At 43.1% G+C, this 14,861-nt stretch overlaps 1 protein-coding gene across 1 annotated transcript in view; it reads left to right on the top strand.

The window, feature by feature from the left end:
- Positions 1-10,015: 10,015 nt before the first annotated feature.
- The window catches only part of clip3 (CAP-GLY domain containing linker protein 3), a gene marked incomplete at both ends in the record, with an annotated part of 28,683 nt that continues 23,837 nt past the window's right edge, over positions 10,016-14,861 (top strand). Inside the window, one exon of the mRNA XM_079513636.1 lies at positions 10,016-10,418. Coding sequence (XP_079369762.1) covers positions 10,016-10,418 — 403 coding nt within the window. The remainder of the gene's footprint in view (positions 10,419-14,861) is intronic.

Here is a 14,861-nt window from a genome sequence, read left to right as displayed (position 1 = left end):
GTGGAGGTTTTGGGCACCATGGACTTGACACTGCTGCTGTTGGCGGTGGGCGGTAGACTGGATCTGTTAAAACTCAGGTTGAAACTATGCTTATTGTGTTGCTCCAGGAAGCTCTCTGACTCAGACATCTCCTTCCTGAAGACTGCGGTGCTCATGCGGTCCTCAGTGGATGGCTCATGCTGCGGTGGCAGGTCTGTGGAGCGGAGACACGTGTCGATGAGGGCTTTGCCCTCCTCGCCTTTGACCACGGACTCAAGCTTGTGGGTGGCCCATGCGTAACGGCGTCCCGTCTCACTGACCAGCAGCACGACAACCTGGGTTCCTGTCAGCGTGGCGAGCTGTTGGGCCTTCTTTATCAAACCATTTTTCCGCTTGCTGAAGACTGTACGTCGCCTGTGGGCGTCATCAATGTATGCATTTTCTAACTTTACACGCCCGCGTGACCTCTTCTTGGGCTTTCTTGCCTGTGGGACTGCAGTCTCCTCCCCTCTTCCACGCATCTTCCTGGGCTGCTTCTTTGCCCGTTGGACTGCTGCTGCCTCCTCCCCTCCTCTCTCACGGTTCGCCGTCCCTCGCCTCCTGCTGGTATTCTTAGTTGAACCCATGGGGTTATCATTCTCTGCCATTGACTTCGATCCATTTCCTGAGCCACTATTTATGGACACGACTCCCTGCATAACAACTGCCGTGCTGTTTAAATCAGTCTCGCTCCCAACAACTCCAGGAATGTTGCGACCTGTACTGTCCCTGTCTAAAACCGGCCCGTTTGCTGCTGATTGTGGCAACACAGTCTGACTCAACATCCTTTTATGGAACTGGGTCCTCGCGTGGTTCACTCTCACTGTTACTTGCACTTCCAAAACATTCAAATAAGTGTGGCTGTGAAGTTGCCTTTTAAAGAGATAAACTCCGCGACGTCACATTTGGTCACAATAAGGTCACAATTCGTGAACATCACCGTGACGTGTCTGCGCAACCTAGCAACAAACGCGCGATGCCAACGCGAACATAAACGAATTAACGGCAGCATGGGTTTGGTTTCCCAGGATAAGGTTTACAACAACGTATAATTATTAGCCGATCTACAAACTCACATCAACTAACTGCTTTTAGCCTTTTACACAAGTAGTCTATATGCCTACATTTCCGGACTTTTACTTGTAACACATACTTAAGTTAGAAATCAGCATTAAACATGACCACTAGATGTCACTGTAACCATCCACCAACCTCTCCAGAGAGAGAGAGAGAGAGAGAGAGAGAGAGAGAGCAGCATCCATTCTCCAGCAGCAGCATCCACTGTCGTTATTCTCTCGTATCTGGACCACACTTCATTTACCAAGAGGAGAGACGTTAACAACAACCAAACAGAGGCTTGTTTTCAGGTAAAAAAAACATTCCTTTCTTAAACACCATCATGTCGGTATATATTTCATTGTTTGGGATTTGTGTTGTTGTTGTCGCTGCGTTAAATGTCTCGTTAAGATGGAGATGCTGAGATTGCAGAGGCGCTGTTGTGTAAAATAAAGGGAGATAGGCTATAATCACATCGTAGCCTATGTTTTTTTCCCCTCCTGGATTACATAATAATTATAATATGATAACGTGCGTGAGAATGAATGCAGTCATCGTTGGCTGTGATAATTTAACTGCGGTCTTAATTTTGTCATTTCTACCAAAGAGCGTCTTTTTCCTCATTGTTTGTCAACGGGGCGTTTTTTCCGTTTAAGTACGCACATTGGCACAAGTCACGAACGGATCACATTTTGAGCTACGCACGCCACACAAAAATATAAAATAATGAACGATGCGTGAATTTTAAATTAATAAACGTGATAGCATGACGTGCTATCGATTTCACATTTCTTTGCATTTGAACTGGATTGTTTTTGTAAGATGGAGGCTGTCTGCTGCTGCCCCAGTCATGGGCTGAGGAGGAGGCCTCCCACCTGCCTATAGGCTCAGTAGCTATACATTATTGAATGTAGACAGTGAGTGAAGTGACTGAAGTGACAATTTAAGATTTAAGGACATTTTTACCTAAAGAAAGAAAGAAAGAAAGAAAGAAAACGACCGTTACTGCATCAAAAGTAGGCTAATCAACTAGCCTATAAAAACTGGTGAAACATAGGCCAAATTGTCAAATAATTAATAGCCTATATATGTATATATGACAGAGGCACTTGTGACTGAGGCGTTGTGAGCTTGTAGATCTGCTATTTTCAAAATTGTTATCTTACCAAGTCTAATTTAATGCCCCAGGTCAAATAGGCCTATGGTTATTTTGGGGAGGTCACCGACTGAAATGGTTGAGAACCATAGTATGGGGGCAGAATTGTGCCAAAACGTACCACTGCCCTTAGCTCTGGTCCATAGCCTTCTACTGCTTCAGTAAGCTATGGGTCTTTCAGTTTTAAAGCTCACATCGAAATCAGACCAGCCTCTCCTCTTTTGTGGAAATCTCATGAACGTTTGACCTACTCACCAATTGTGTCAATAGAAAGCCTACTTTCCTTAGTGGACGCACTCTGAGCACCCCACCACACGTATAAACGGTACTTTTTGGCCAGAAAGGGATTTTTTTTCACCGGAGGAAAAATATTCTCTATGAGGCAGTTCTCTGGGCAATATCGGTAGAGGGCGCGCATTGGAGTAACTAAAAGTGGGGTTTTTTCGGTGGAAACAAAATCCCTTTTTGGCCAAAAAGTACCGTTTATACGTGTGGTGGGGTGCTCAGAGTGCGTCCACTAAGGAAAGTAGGCTTTCTATTGACACAACCCGTCTTTGTTTTGGTGAGTAGGTCAAACGTTCGTGAGATTTCCACAAAAGAGGAGAGGCTGGTCTGATTTCGATGTGAGCTTTAAAACTGAAAGACCCATAGCCTTATACTGAAGCAGTAGAAGGCTATGGACCAGAGCTACACTGCCCTGAGAAAGAGATGAAGCAGGGACTCCCACTACATGTATAAAATTGTGTTGCTGTTTCATAGATTTCATATCCTCAAAGACTTGTTTGACAGCATAATCAGTGTATGTTGGATTCATGATAATGTGTATGTTCAGACATTTAACCCATTTAGACCTGAGGACGATTATTTAATTTTTCTAAATCATGACAGTTTTCTGAAAAAAACATGTTTCTATATCAGTGGTTCTCAAACTTTTTCATGTCAAGGACCCCAAAAATTATATAGGCCTAATTGGCCGCCGGCCCCCATCTGAAGCAAAGATTTGAGTTAAAAACATTTGTACTGAAAGAATATCTATTCAAAGATTTGTGCCGCACTCATTTTGAATGAGTTCAGAATGTGTCAGAATGGGGTGAATGAATGAATGGTTTATTTCGATCTTATGCCGTTAGAACATTACAAGAAGAATCATGTTTAAACTCATTTGACATGATCGAAAAGGTATAGGCGGAAGCTGAACGTTTATTAGTGCCTATCCTTAATACATTGATCAGTTGTAACTAAGAGAAAATTGGAATGAAAACAAAAAACAAAACAAAAACAAAGACAAAAAACAACAACAAAAAAAACAACAAACAAACAACAAACAAACATGGGAAACGAAAGAACAGACACAACACAATTGCGAGCACAGTAATCAAACAGTACGGAAATAAAACAAAAACAATTCAATCAATAATGATTCAGTCATTCACTTTTGTATTTATCCAATATAGCATTTTTGAGCCTTTTTTAAAAATTGTATAACGTTTTACTTTGTTTAATTATATCCGGCAGGTCATTCCATAGTTTCACCCCGCGAACGGAGATACACATACTTTTCAGTGTGGTACTAACACTAGGTTGTTTGAAGTTTAGTACCCCTCTCAGCTCGTACCTCCCATCCCTATCCCTGAACCAATTTTGGATGTTGTCTGGGAGAAGTTTCTGCCTAGCTTTATATAATATCTGTGCGGTTTTGTGATCAATTAAGTCAAAGAATTTTAATGTGTTCAAGAAGAGTTGATTGGTGTGTTTGTGATATCCTACATTGTTGACTAATCTTATTGCTTTTTTCTGCATTATGTTAATTGGTTGAAGGTTACTTCTGTAGGTATTACCCCACACCTCCACACAATAGGTGAGATACAGTATGGTGTAATTAAGGTGCAGTACAGAGTGTTCATAGAGTCAAAGTTTAAAACTTGTCTTGTTTTGCCCAAGATACCAATACTTCTCGCTAGTTTGGAGCGGATGTAAGTTATTTGAGGTTTCCAGGAAAACGTATGATCTATTATCACCCCTAAGAATTTGTTGTCAAATACTCTTTCTAATATGATATTATCGATCTTTATCTCAATATGAGTATTCATCAATGTTTTTTGTTTGCCGAAGACCATGTATTTAGTTTTTTTTAGATTAAGTGATAGTTTATTTTGATCAAACCATTCTTTTAATTTGTCCAGTTCAGTTGAGACCACCTCTTTTTTGGGACATAACATATGGGTATGATTCGCATTATTCTCCCCACATTCCCTCCAACAGCTAGAGTTTAGTGCGTACTTGAATAATAACATTTTGTGGGGGTCCTTGGCATGAAAAGGTTTGAGAACCACTGCATTAGTATGCAGACCCCATCACTGGGATCGGAATCTATAGATTGCATTTCCATTGTCATCATTTGATAAGATTTTTATTTTATTTTTAACTCTGGTACCAAGATATAAGTGCATTCTTTGGCCTGATATGGTCTGTCATTTGTTCCAGAATTATTTTACTGTATGTTCCCATGACGCTATAGTGAACTAGATAATAATATTAGACAGTGTTGGCTAAGTGTAGAAGAGTGATGAGGGAGCAGAAATGCAAACAATAGAGTAAGAGATTTCCTTGAGGTTGACTCGTCGATCATTCTGATTGTTAAGTTAGTTAGGTTCATTTTTCACTAACCTTTGAAGAAGGACCCGGCCGTTATCGTCGTTCCATTTCACAAAAATCTACTTTAAAATGGTGTGATCGTTTGTAATGGTGTTGAAAAAATGCATTGCGCCTCAGTTTCCCAGAAGCCCTAGCAAGCCATGTGACAGATTTTTTTCCGGTCACGTCATCAGAACACGTCACCTATCATCTGTCCGATGGAAACCCTGAAGTCTTAATACGTATTAGAAACGCAAATTAAACAATGAAGACATAACTCGTGGAACTCGTGATTGGGATGGAAGCTAAAGAAGGATAGAGACGCGATAGGCCACTGGGGCCTTGGTTCTATATCGATTAACTCGTGAATGGGAGAGAAAGTTTTTAAGTCAAATGCATGGCAACTAATGTTGTAGTACTTGAGTATGGTCTCGGTCTCGAGTCCGGTCTCAAGTCCACATTTTCATTTACTCAGTCTCGTCTCGGTCTCGCACATAATTTGACTCGGTCTCGGACCAAGGGACTCAGGACTCTCCATCCACGAGTCCACTTGAGTCACGAGTCACTACAATGCAATGAAATAAATGTATTATACCCATATTGTGAGGAGCTCATTAACATTATAAGAGAGCTGTCTGGCGCTTATAGCGAGCTATCTTGTTCAAGGGACAGGACACCCAAAATCACTTTTTCTTAGATTTTAACAAAAATAATTGTGCCCTTTGTGATAGGGAGCAATGATATAGTACAACTTGCTCATAGGCTTCTGGTTTCAGAGCGTTCTGCTGTTTATGTAGCTATTTCTGTGTATTTCCAGGTTTTCTGGTGGAAACAAATATTTGGCGTCTCTCATTATTACACTTAGCTACACTAGAGCGGTGCCCATTGGGCACTGGCCTACTTGGAACGATGCAAGTTGGAAATGCCATCCCAGTTATTATGTCTCTATCCCTTTTATGCCCATATATGGAGTTTTTTTGTCAGGCATGCCCAAATATGGAGACTATGCAGTAGGCAGATGTCAGAACACATTGTGATGTCAGAACAGGCCAGCTCCATAATCCATAATATGGATATTTAGGGGTGATCAGGTGTGATCAATTGGCTAATTTGGGCCCTGCCAAAAGCCTGGTCTTCTGTCAACGTAATTCATCATTTAACCAGCACAGTGTATTTTGTCCATATGAACTTTCAACTTGGCATCCTTATTTTATGCATGTCATAGGCAAACATTTTCTTTATTAAGTTTAAAAAATAGTGATCTTGTAGAGAGGTTGATTTCCCAACCCATCATTAGTGATGATGAGCCATGTAGTTATTGAAAAATAATGCATGATGCATAGGATATTTACCTATAGCATTTTCACTCAAAAGCCAGATTGAAGATTAAAGATTAAATATACGCCATAAAATGGAGAACTTTCTTTCTTTCTTTCCCCATGTCTCATGTGTGCATGTGTATACTGTACTATGTGCATACAGTATTGCTTATTTGCTTGTTGTAAATATTGTGATCACGTTTGTGATGCGTTGCAATCTTGTATATGCTATTTACTGAGCACATCGGAGCGGTGGTGGCTCAGGGCTGGAGTGGCTGGATGGTAAACGCAAGGTTGCCAGTTCGAACCCGGGCTCCCCCAGAGTTAGTGTCGAAGTGTCCTTGAGCAAGACTGAACCCCTAATTGCTCCTGATGGGCTGGTTGGTGCCTTGCATGGTTTCCGCCGCCATCGGTGTGTGAATGGGTGAATGTAATGCACCTATGTAAAGCGCCTTGGATAAAGGCGCTATATAAAAATGCACCATTTACCATTCACAACACTGGCATGCAACTAAGTATATAACTGAGGCTATAACATAATTTCCCAGTACATCCAGATCAGTGATCTGAAGAAAACAAAATGTTTAATTTTCCTTTTGTATCCAGATGTAAGTTAGAGGCATTGTGCCATGGGGAATGCAATAATAATATTACTAAATTTTGATTCATTCGAATTAAATTAAGATTGATCTGACTTTTCAACTGTTACATTGTATATCTAATCTATATTACAGAGTTACAGTAACTATGGATTATGGAAGGGTGGTAGGTTGATGGTAAATGGTAAATGGTGCATTTATATAGCACCTTTATCCAAGGCGCTTTACATAGATTGTGCATTACATTCACCCATTCACACACACATTCATACACCGATTGCGGTGGAAGCCATGCAAGGTACCAACCAGCACATCGGGAGCAATTTGGGGTTCAGTGTCTTGCACAAGGACACTTCGACATTTAGCCAGGAGGAGCCGGGATTTGAACCGCCGACCCATGGAACCGCCAACCCATGGATCATTGGACGACCTGCTCTACCTCTTGAGCCACAGTCCCCCCTTGGGGATGGAGGGATATGGAGGAGGCTATGGTGAAAGACAGGTGGATAGAGGATGGAGCGAGGGATAAGGGATGGATATTAGAGAGGCATGAAGGGTGGGTCTCGGCCTCTTGTCCACTTTGCTAATGTAGAATATAGATTCAATCCAATTAGAAGTGTCAACAGCTCCTGATAGACCGGCTGAATTGTAGCATTTTTAGCCTTGTCATTATGAGTACAGACTAGCACTCAGGCAGTTAGCCTGCTGCCAGTCTTCATATCATCTGGACTGGCTGTCTCTCGATGTCTTCCTGACTATGTATCTGTCTTTCTCTCCTCAGTGACTCTTTCTTTGTCCGTGTTTCTCTGTGAACCTTTATGACTTTCACTCTCTCCTGTACCGTCTCTATATTTGTCTCTCTATTCCTCAGCTCCTTCATGCAAACAGACACAGCCACACGCTGGCGTAGGAGTCAAACATAGCCCATACCTGTGGAGGGAGGGAGGACGACAATTAACCCTTTTAAACCTTCTATTAAATCCTACCAGTTTTTAGGAAAAAAACGTCATATTTAGATTTTTTTAAATGTATATGAATTAATTAATTATTAATTTGACTATAATATAAGCAACATCTAAAATGACTATCCTATATTGAAATTGGTTAATGGGAGGACCGGCCGGCGGGCCAGCGGACCATAGCATCACGCTCATGTCACCATGAGTCCATGACTCAGCCATAATAGAGCGTTGCAGTCCTGCCCCCTTTCATGGCCCGGAAGAGAATTTCCCATAGACGTTTCAGAAAGTATTTATTTAAAGACCATTAACCTTTAAAGAAGAAAAACTTTTCTTCAGTAACCTCAGTTGTATAAGTGACTCGAAGAAGAGAGTCATTTGGGGGTCCCGCCACCTGGTAGCGCAAAAGCACAGTCCCTGGGTGTGTCCCTGGGTTCCTGTGTCCCTGTGTCCGAGCACGAAAATAGCTTTTGGTTGGTTTTCACCACAAATTGTCACTGTTGCGCAGCCAAACACACATACGGTACACATATTAACTGTATATGTGATGATTTCGGGTGTGACAGTACAGTGACCGTACAGTACAGTATAGTAGAGGGACCCCCTGGGGACCCCCACACAGTAACTGTCATTTCATTGACGTGTGTCAATTTCCAGAGGAAATTGACACACGCGTGCCACACCACCACAGGGAGTGCAGTGCTCGGTGTCAAGTCTGTCAGATCGCCGGTTGTCCAGAACCAGCACAAAAGCCTCTGCCCGGGCTCTGGACAGGGCCCCTGCCCAGGCTCTGGACATCTCCATATATGGAGCTGGCCTGTTCTGACATGACAATGATGTTCTGACATGCATTTCCAAGTAGGCCAGTGCCCAATCTATAAATGCACCACGTCTCTGTATGTGTGTATGTACTGTATGTCTGTAATCCACGTAACTCGAGAACCGTTCGCCCCAACCGACACCCCGTGTTCAAATTTGACACACGTGTTCCACACCACCACAGGGAATGCAGTGCCCGGCCTTGAGTCGGTGGGATAGACTGTTGTCCAGAACCAGCACAAAAGCCTCTGCCCGGGATCTGGAAGTAGGCCCAATGGGCACCGCTCTAGTAACTGTTAATGTCCTCGTCATTGTAGCATGCTGAGTGCTACTGTGAGTTCTTACAAACACATGAGATGAGCTTGTTTTGTAATTAAAACTTCTACGCTGTATTGACTATGCAAGCACATGAACAGCAATAACCTTGCTGTGTCTGCTGCTATGTGAAAAGTATACAGTCACATTTTATGGAATCACACTCTGTTCATCCTTGATGCAGCTAATACATCAATGTAAGAAGAGGTTGAATTTGTCAGACCTTTATTGCTTCATATTCTACTGTAGATGTAATATTGCTAATCCCCATTACGGTTTGCAACTACACAGCTTTTAGCATGACTCAATTTACTTCTTGAGATTAATAGAATGCATTAAACCTTTGGCAGACAGTATTGTTTATGGGTTTCTTAGCCAAGGTGTTGACTATGGTATCCACAACACAATAAGCATCATCAATTTAGAGTAGGTGGCTGTGTGAACAGGGAAGAAGATCGCTTTTGACCTTCCATACTTTTATATCTAATTGGGTTCATTATCAGCCTGCTACTTGTATCTCACTTGGAAAATATACTGTAATGTTGAATTTCAACACGTCTTTGTGGATAAATAATGAAGATGACATTGATTTATTGGTCTGCCAGAGAGAATTTGATGTGTGCTTGCCAATGTTGATTTCGTCAACTAAAACTAAGACGAAAAATTGTTGTCGACTACCTTTTTTCACTGACGAAAACTAAATGGAAACTAAATAAAACAACAAATAAAAAATGTTGTTTAATGTTGTTTGACTAAAATGTTCGGAAGGGACTAGTGGACAGGAGATCCAGTGTAAGTCATTTTACACTTGGTTGCATGCTGAAACTAGCAGATCTATAAGCTCACAATGCGTCGTGCTGCAACACGTGAGCTTGTAGATCAGCTATTTTCAGCAAGTGTAAAAATTGTAGTGTAAAAGTCATTACAACGGCATCAAGGCCCAGCAAAACATTTTAGAAACTAATGAAGAGACTAAAACTAAAATCAAAATGTGCTGCCATAAACAACACTGGCACTGCTTGTGTGCGTGTTTACAGAAATGAAGATGGTAACAAAATGGCAGAAAACCGTCTGAATGTTGTATTTGTGTCTCCCTCTCTCCTCCTCAGGCCCAGCAGCAGCAACAACAACAACAACATCATGACTAAAGGGGAGAAGCTGGAGGAGACGGAGGCCCAGCAGAAGGAGAGGCACGACCGGGAGGAGCAGGAGGAGGGCAGGGTGGAGAAGGAGGAGGAGGAGGTGCTGACGGAGGAGGAAGAGGAGGAGGAAGAGGAGGACGAGGAGGAGTACGAGCTGGAGGACGTCGAGAGGGAGGAGGAGGAGGAGGGGAGAGCCGAGGAAGGAGGCGGTGGGGAGGAGCAGGAGGAGAGAGGAGAGGAGGATGTGGAGGCGGTGGACGAGGCGGCGCCCGGAGTGCCGAAGCCAGAGGAGGGAGAGGCGGAGCCGGAGCCGGTGTCAGAGTACCAGAGCCCAGTCCACGAGCCACGCCGCAGACCCATGGTGCACCTGTCCGCACAGGCCCCTCTGCCCCAAGACTATGGTAGGTGGTGCCACCTTAAGTACATGCCATACCAGTGGTTCTCAAAGTGGGTGCCGTGACGCGAGTCCAGGGTTGCCGTAGAATACTTTGATAATATTTGAAATGTATCAATATCACTTCAGTTCAAGGGTAAGTGATATTCTTTGGGTAAAACAAAACATTTTTTGTTAAAAGGTTAAATCACTATATTCTGATAGTAATCATTCCTATAGACTAAAGTGTTTGTTCAGAAACAGTCTCGCTGTCTCTCCAGCTCTTTAATAAACAGAAAATACTGAACCCCAAATTGCTCCCGATGTGCTGGTTGGTACCTTGCATGGCTTCCGCCGCAATCGGTGTATGAATGGGTGAATGTAATGCACAATCTATGTAAAGCGCCTTGGATAAAGGCGCTATATAAATGCACCTATATAAATGCACCATTTACCATTTTAACTCGTTGAGGTCAACACTGTTGTCGGGATCCATGACTGTACGCCAGTGTTTTCAAATCAGGCCCTGTCCTGGCTTGTCTTTCATGGTACACATGCACATTGCGTAGCTCTTGTGCTGCTGATCCTAAACCAGCATAATCATCACACATAATCATCACACAAGGGCGCCTGTGGCTCAGGAGGTAGAGCAGGTCGTCCAATGATCCCTGGGTCGGCGGTTTGAATCCCGGAATCTCCTGTCCACATGTCGAAGTGTCCTTGGGCAAGACATTGAACCCTACATTGCCTCCAATGAGTTGGTTGGTGTTGGCTTGCCACCATTGGTGTGTGAATGTGGGAAGTGAGGACGCTGGCGTCGACTGTTCGCCGCTTCACCTCGCAATGTATGAATGAATGAACCATTGTAAAGCGCTTTGAGCACTTGTAAAAGCGCTATAAAAATGCAATTCATTATTAACACAGCCATTCATTTCACTGCTACACTAACCTGATCAGCATAAACTATCACGCAAGTTAAACCGCACTTCAGTTCATTGCGTTTTCCCTCCGCAGAGAGCACAGCGGACACAGAGAGAGAGAGACACAGTCACACACACACACACACACACATCATCACACATTGATTGAATATTTTATTAACAATAGCAAAAAAAGCTGAAAGTACACACGTCACACACACAGTACGGGTCTTCTCGGATCCACTCGGGTATTACACATATTGATTGACAGACCCGAGTTCTGCGGGGGATACGGACGATTCCGACCCAGTCCGAGTGATTATGATAAAACATGGATCCGACCTGTGTCAGTCTCGGGTCCTTTCAGGTATTCGGAAGAGCTCTAGTACAGTACCACTGATGTCTGGGACCAGGTCCAGACAAGATGAAAAACTCATTTTAAGACACATACACAAGCACACACGCCTACAGATCACTTAGCTCAATGGGATGTCATTGTCAATACATTCTTCCCTCCTCTGTTGTGAATGGCTTTGGATTCCATATGACAGTCAGTGTGGTCGATACAACATTTCATAGCCGGCTATTGATTGTGTTAGGCAGGGTTGCTGCTATTCAGACCGGGCTCATTGGTATTCAGTGGACAAACAGCAGAGTTGGCCAGTTCCTTTATACACTTTGTGTCCATGCGTGCGTAATTGTGCCAGTGTGTGCCTGTGTGCGTGCGAGAAGAATAAGAGACAGTAGGAAAGTTGAGAGGGAGACAGAAGTAGCAGCGCAATAGATATATGTATTTATTCATCATAATAATAATAATTTAACAAAAAAGTATTAACAATGAAAACGGTAGGGTAGGGGAATAAAAGCAGCTTTATTATAGTGCGTTTTCAGAAGAGATTTGAAACAAGGTACAGAGAGAAAAGGCGTTCACTGTATTGGGCCACGAGCCGGTACGGGTACTGGTGGCTCAAAAACAGTGGCCTCAACCTTTAGTTTTTTGTCTGGATAGAAAAAGGCTTCTCTGTTAATGTGGATGTATTTTCTTTAGAATAATTCACATTAAAGCTGCATTCTGTAGGCCCACGTGTTGGAACCCGCGTCTTCCACTTCGGAGACCAAACATCAAAGTTAGTTTGATTTAAACCAAGGTTTGGGCTTGGGCTAGGCTTAAGGTTAGTTTAGATTAATATGTTTTGAACCACTGAGTCCCCACGGACTGTATTTGATCCATGCAATATAGTAGAGCTGGGCAATATCAATATTATATCAATATTGTGTCATGAGACTACATATCTATGGGATTTGGGATATTGTAATAGTGTATAGTTTTAGTTTATGACATATTAACGCCTAATTCTGAATTTGCCTGAATGTTCTAGCTGTAGTATTATTTGCCTTTAACCAATTACTTATATACAGTAAGCATTACTGATGATTATATATCAAAAACCTCATTGGATAAGTATTTTGACAGAACACCTATAGACGAATCCACGGAGTGCTGCCCTGTAGGCAATCATAGCTGCTGTGCATGTTGCGCGGCTGTATTTAAGCGGCGGCGCCACCACAGCTATGGTTGCCGTTCTGCCGATTCGTCTATAGTCATCCCCAGAATCATCACAATATCGATATTGAGGTATTTCGTCAAAGATGTGACAATATATTGTCACATCTTTATCATACAAAGGCACTTTTTTCTTCTTCTTCAATGTAATGGAGATCTTCACTGTGCATTTCCAGTAAGATCCGGCCAACATCCACAGTCAAGAGAAACACTACCTTAACACCCAAGTCATTACAACAGAACTGATTACTGTTACTTAGTGAAATGAAATATCCATATGAGTCAGTCCTGCTGGATTTGCCGTAAGAGAAACTGCAAGCCGTGCACAGTAGTTTTCCGCTAAGATGAGAGGAGTTCCCATCTATAGTTCATTGACACACTTCAGCTCAGATTGACCATAAACCATTTCATTGCAAAGCTTTGATTGATTGATTGATTGAAGAATTTATTAACAGTTTGCAGAATTACAGTACATTTCAAGCACAAACTCAATACAAAGGCTGTTAACTGTGAGTGGACGACCCAATTAAGCATTACACTTGTTTCCAATAGGGTCCACCATGTTCAAATCATCAAAACATTTAGAGACGTACAAATAGACACTTCTATAGACAGAACAGGAATTCATCATAAAGGAGGTAAAAAGGGAAAAGAAACATATACAGTGAGGGGAAAAAAAGGGGTGGGCGGTGGGGGGGATTCACGTTCAGCTCCGTTAAATTGTTTGTTTTCCTTGGAGGAGCTGCGTTGGGTCCCCAAGTCGGCTCCGTGGCCGTACTTTGAGTTGGCTGTGTGGCCGTGACCGTCTCTTGTGTTGTCCTTGCGTTGGGTCCCCAAGTTGGCTCAGTGGCCATACCTTGAGTTGGCTGTGTGGCCGCGACCGTCTCTTGTGTTGTCCTTGCGTTCGTGTTTGAGGGATTCCGATTTTACAGGGGCCAGTTTCGAATTGCAGCCGTCCGTAGGTGCCCTTTGAGAGCGGTTTTGAAAGAGTCAAGGGATTCGCATGTCTTAATGACAGTTGGTAGGGCGTTCCACATTTTGGTGGCATAGGAGCGAAAATAATTTAGTCCCTTGTTTGTGCCGAATCTGGGTTGTACATGGTTCGTTGCACTCCCTCTGGTGTTGTGGGTGTGGACTTCGTTAACATTAAGGAAGTATCTAGACAGGTACATGGGTATCTTGGTGGTGTATCGAATCTTGTGGACCAGACCCATTGCAAGATGCTGTACTCTGTCGTCGACCCTAAGCCATTCCAGCCTGTCGAAGTGGGCAGGGGTGAGGTGGGTTCGGGGGGCTAGGTCAAGTAGGAGCCTGACCAGTTTGTTTTGGGAAGTCTGGAGCCTGGTTTTAAGGGCCTTTGAGGTGCTGTGGTACCAGGAGGTGCATGCATAGTCAAAGAAACCCTGTACAAGGGCTCCTGTTAAGGTCTTCAAGGTGTTTTTGTTGACCAGTGAGGAGATCCTGTAAAGGAATCTTGTTCTATGGTTGACCTTTTTGATTACGTTGGTGGCCATTTTATCACCGGAAAGATTAGCCTCCAGGATGGAACCTAGGTAGGTAATTTCATCTTTACGTGTGATAACATTGTCACCCACTTTAACCAAGAAGCCATTTGCCTTGCTGAGATTACTATTAGAGCCAAAGAGAATGGATTCAGTTTTTCCCAGGTGTAAAGATAGTTTGTTATCAGCGAGCCAGGTGCAGATTCTACCGAGTTCAGAGCTGAGGGCATTTTCAACCTGCAGTTTGTCCCTGTCCGAGACCAGCAGTGCTGAGTCATCTGCGAACAGGAACAAGTTGCAGTCACAAGCTGAAGTCATGTCGTTTACATATATTAGGAACAGTAGAGGCCCTAGTATGCTTCCTTGTGGAACGCCACAGCTCACTGGGAGGGGGGGGACAGTGTTCCGTTCACTTCCACCATCTGTTCTCTCCCCTCCAGGTAGGATTGCATCCAGCTCACTGATGTGCTATCGAAACCAATTGC

Source organism: Electrona antarctica (genome assembly GCF_951216825.1).
Source record: "Electrona antarctica genome assembly, chromosome: 11".
Classification (NCBI taxonomy): domain Eukaryota; kingdom Metazoa; phylum Chordata; class Actinopteri; order Myctophiformes; family Myctophidae; genus Electrona; species Electrona antarctica.
Note: the sequence above shows the minus strand (reverse complement) of the source record. Positions and strands in the feature narration are given on the sequence as shown.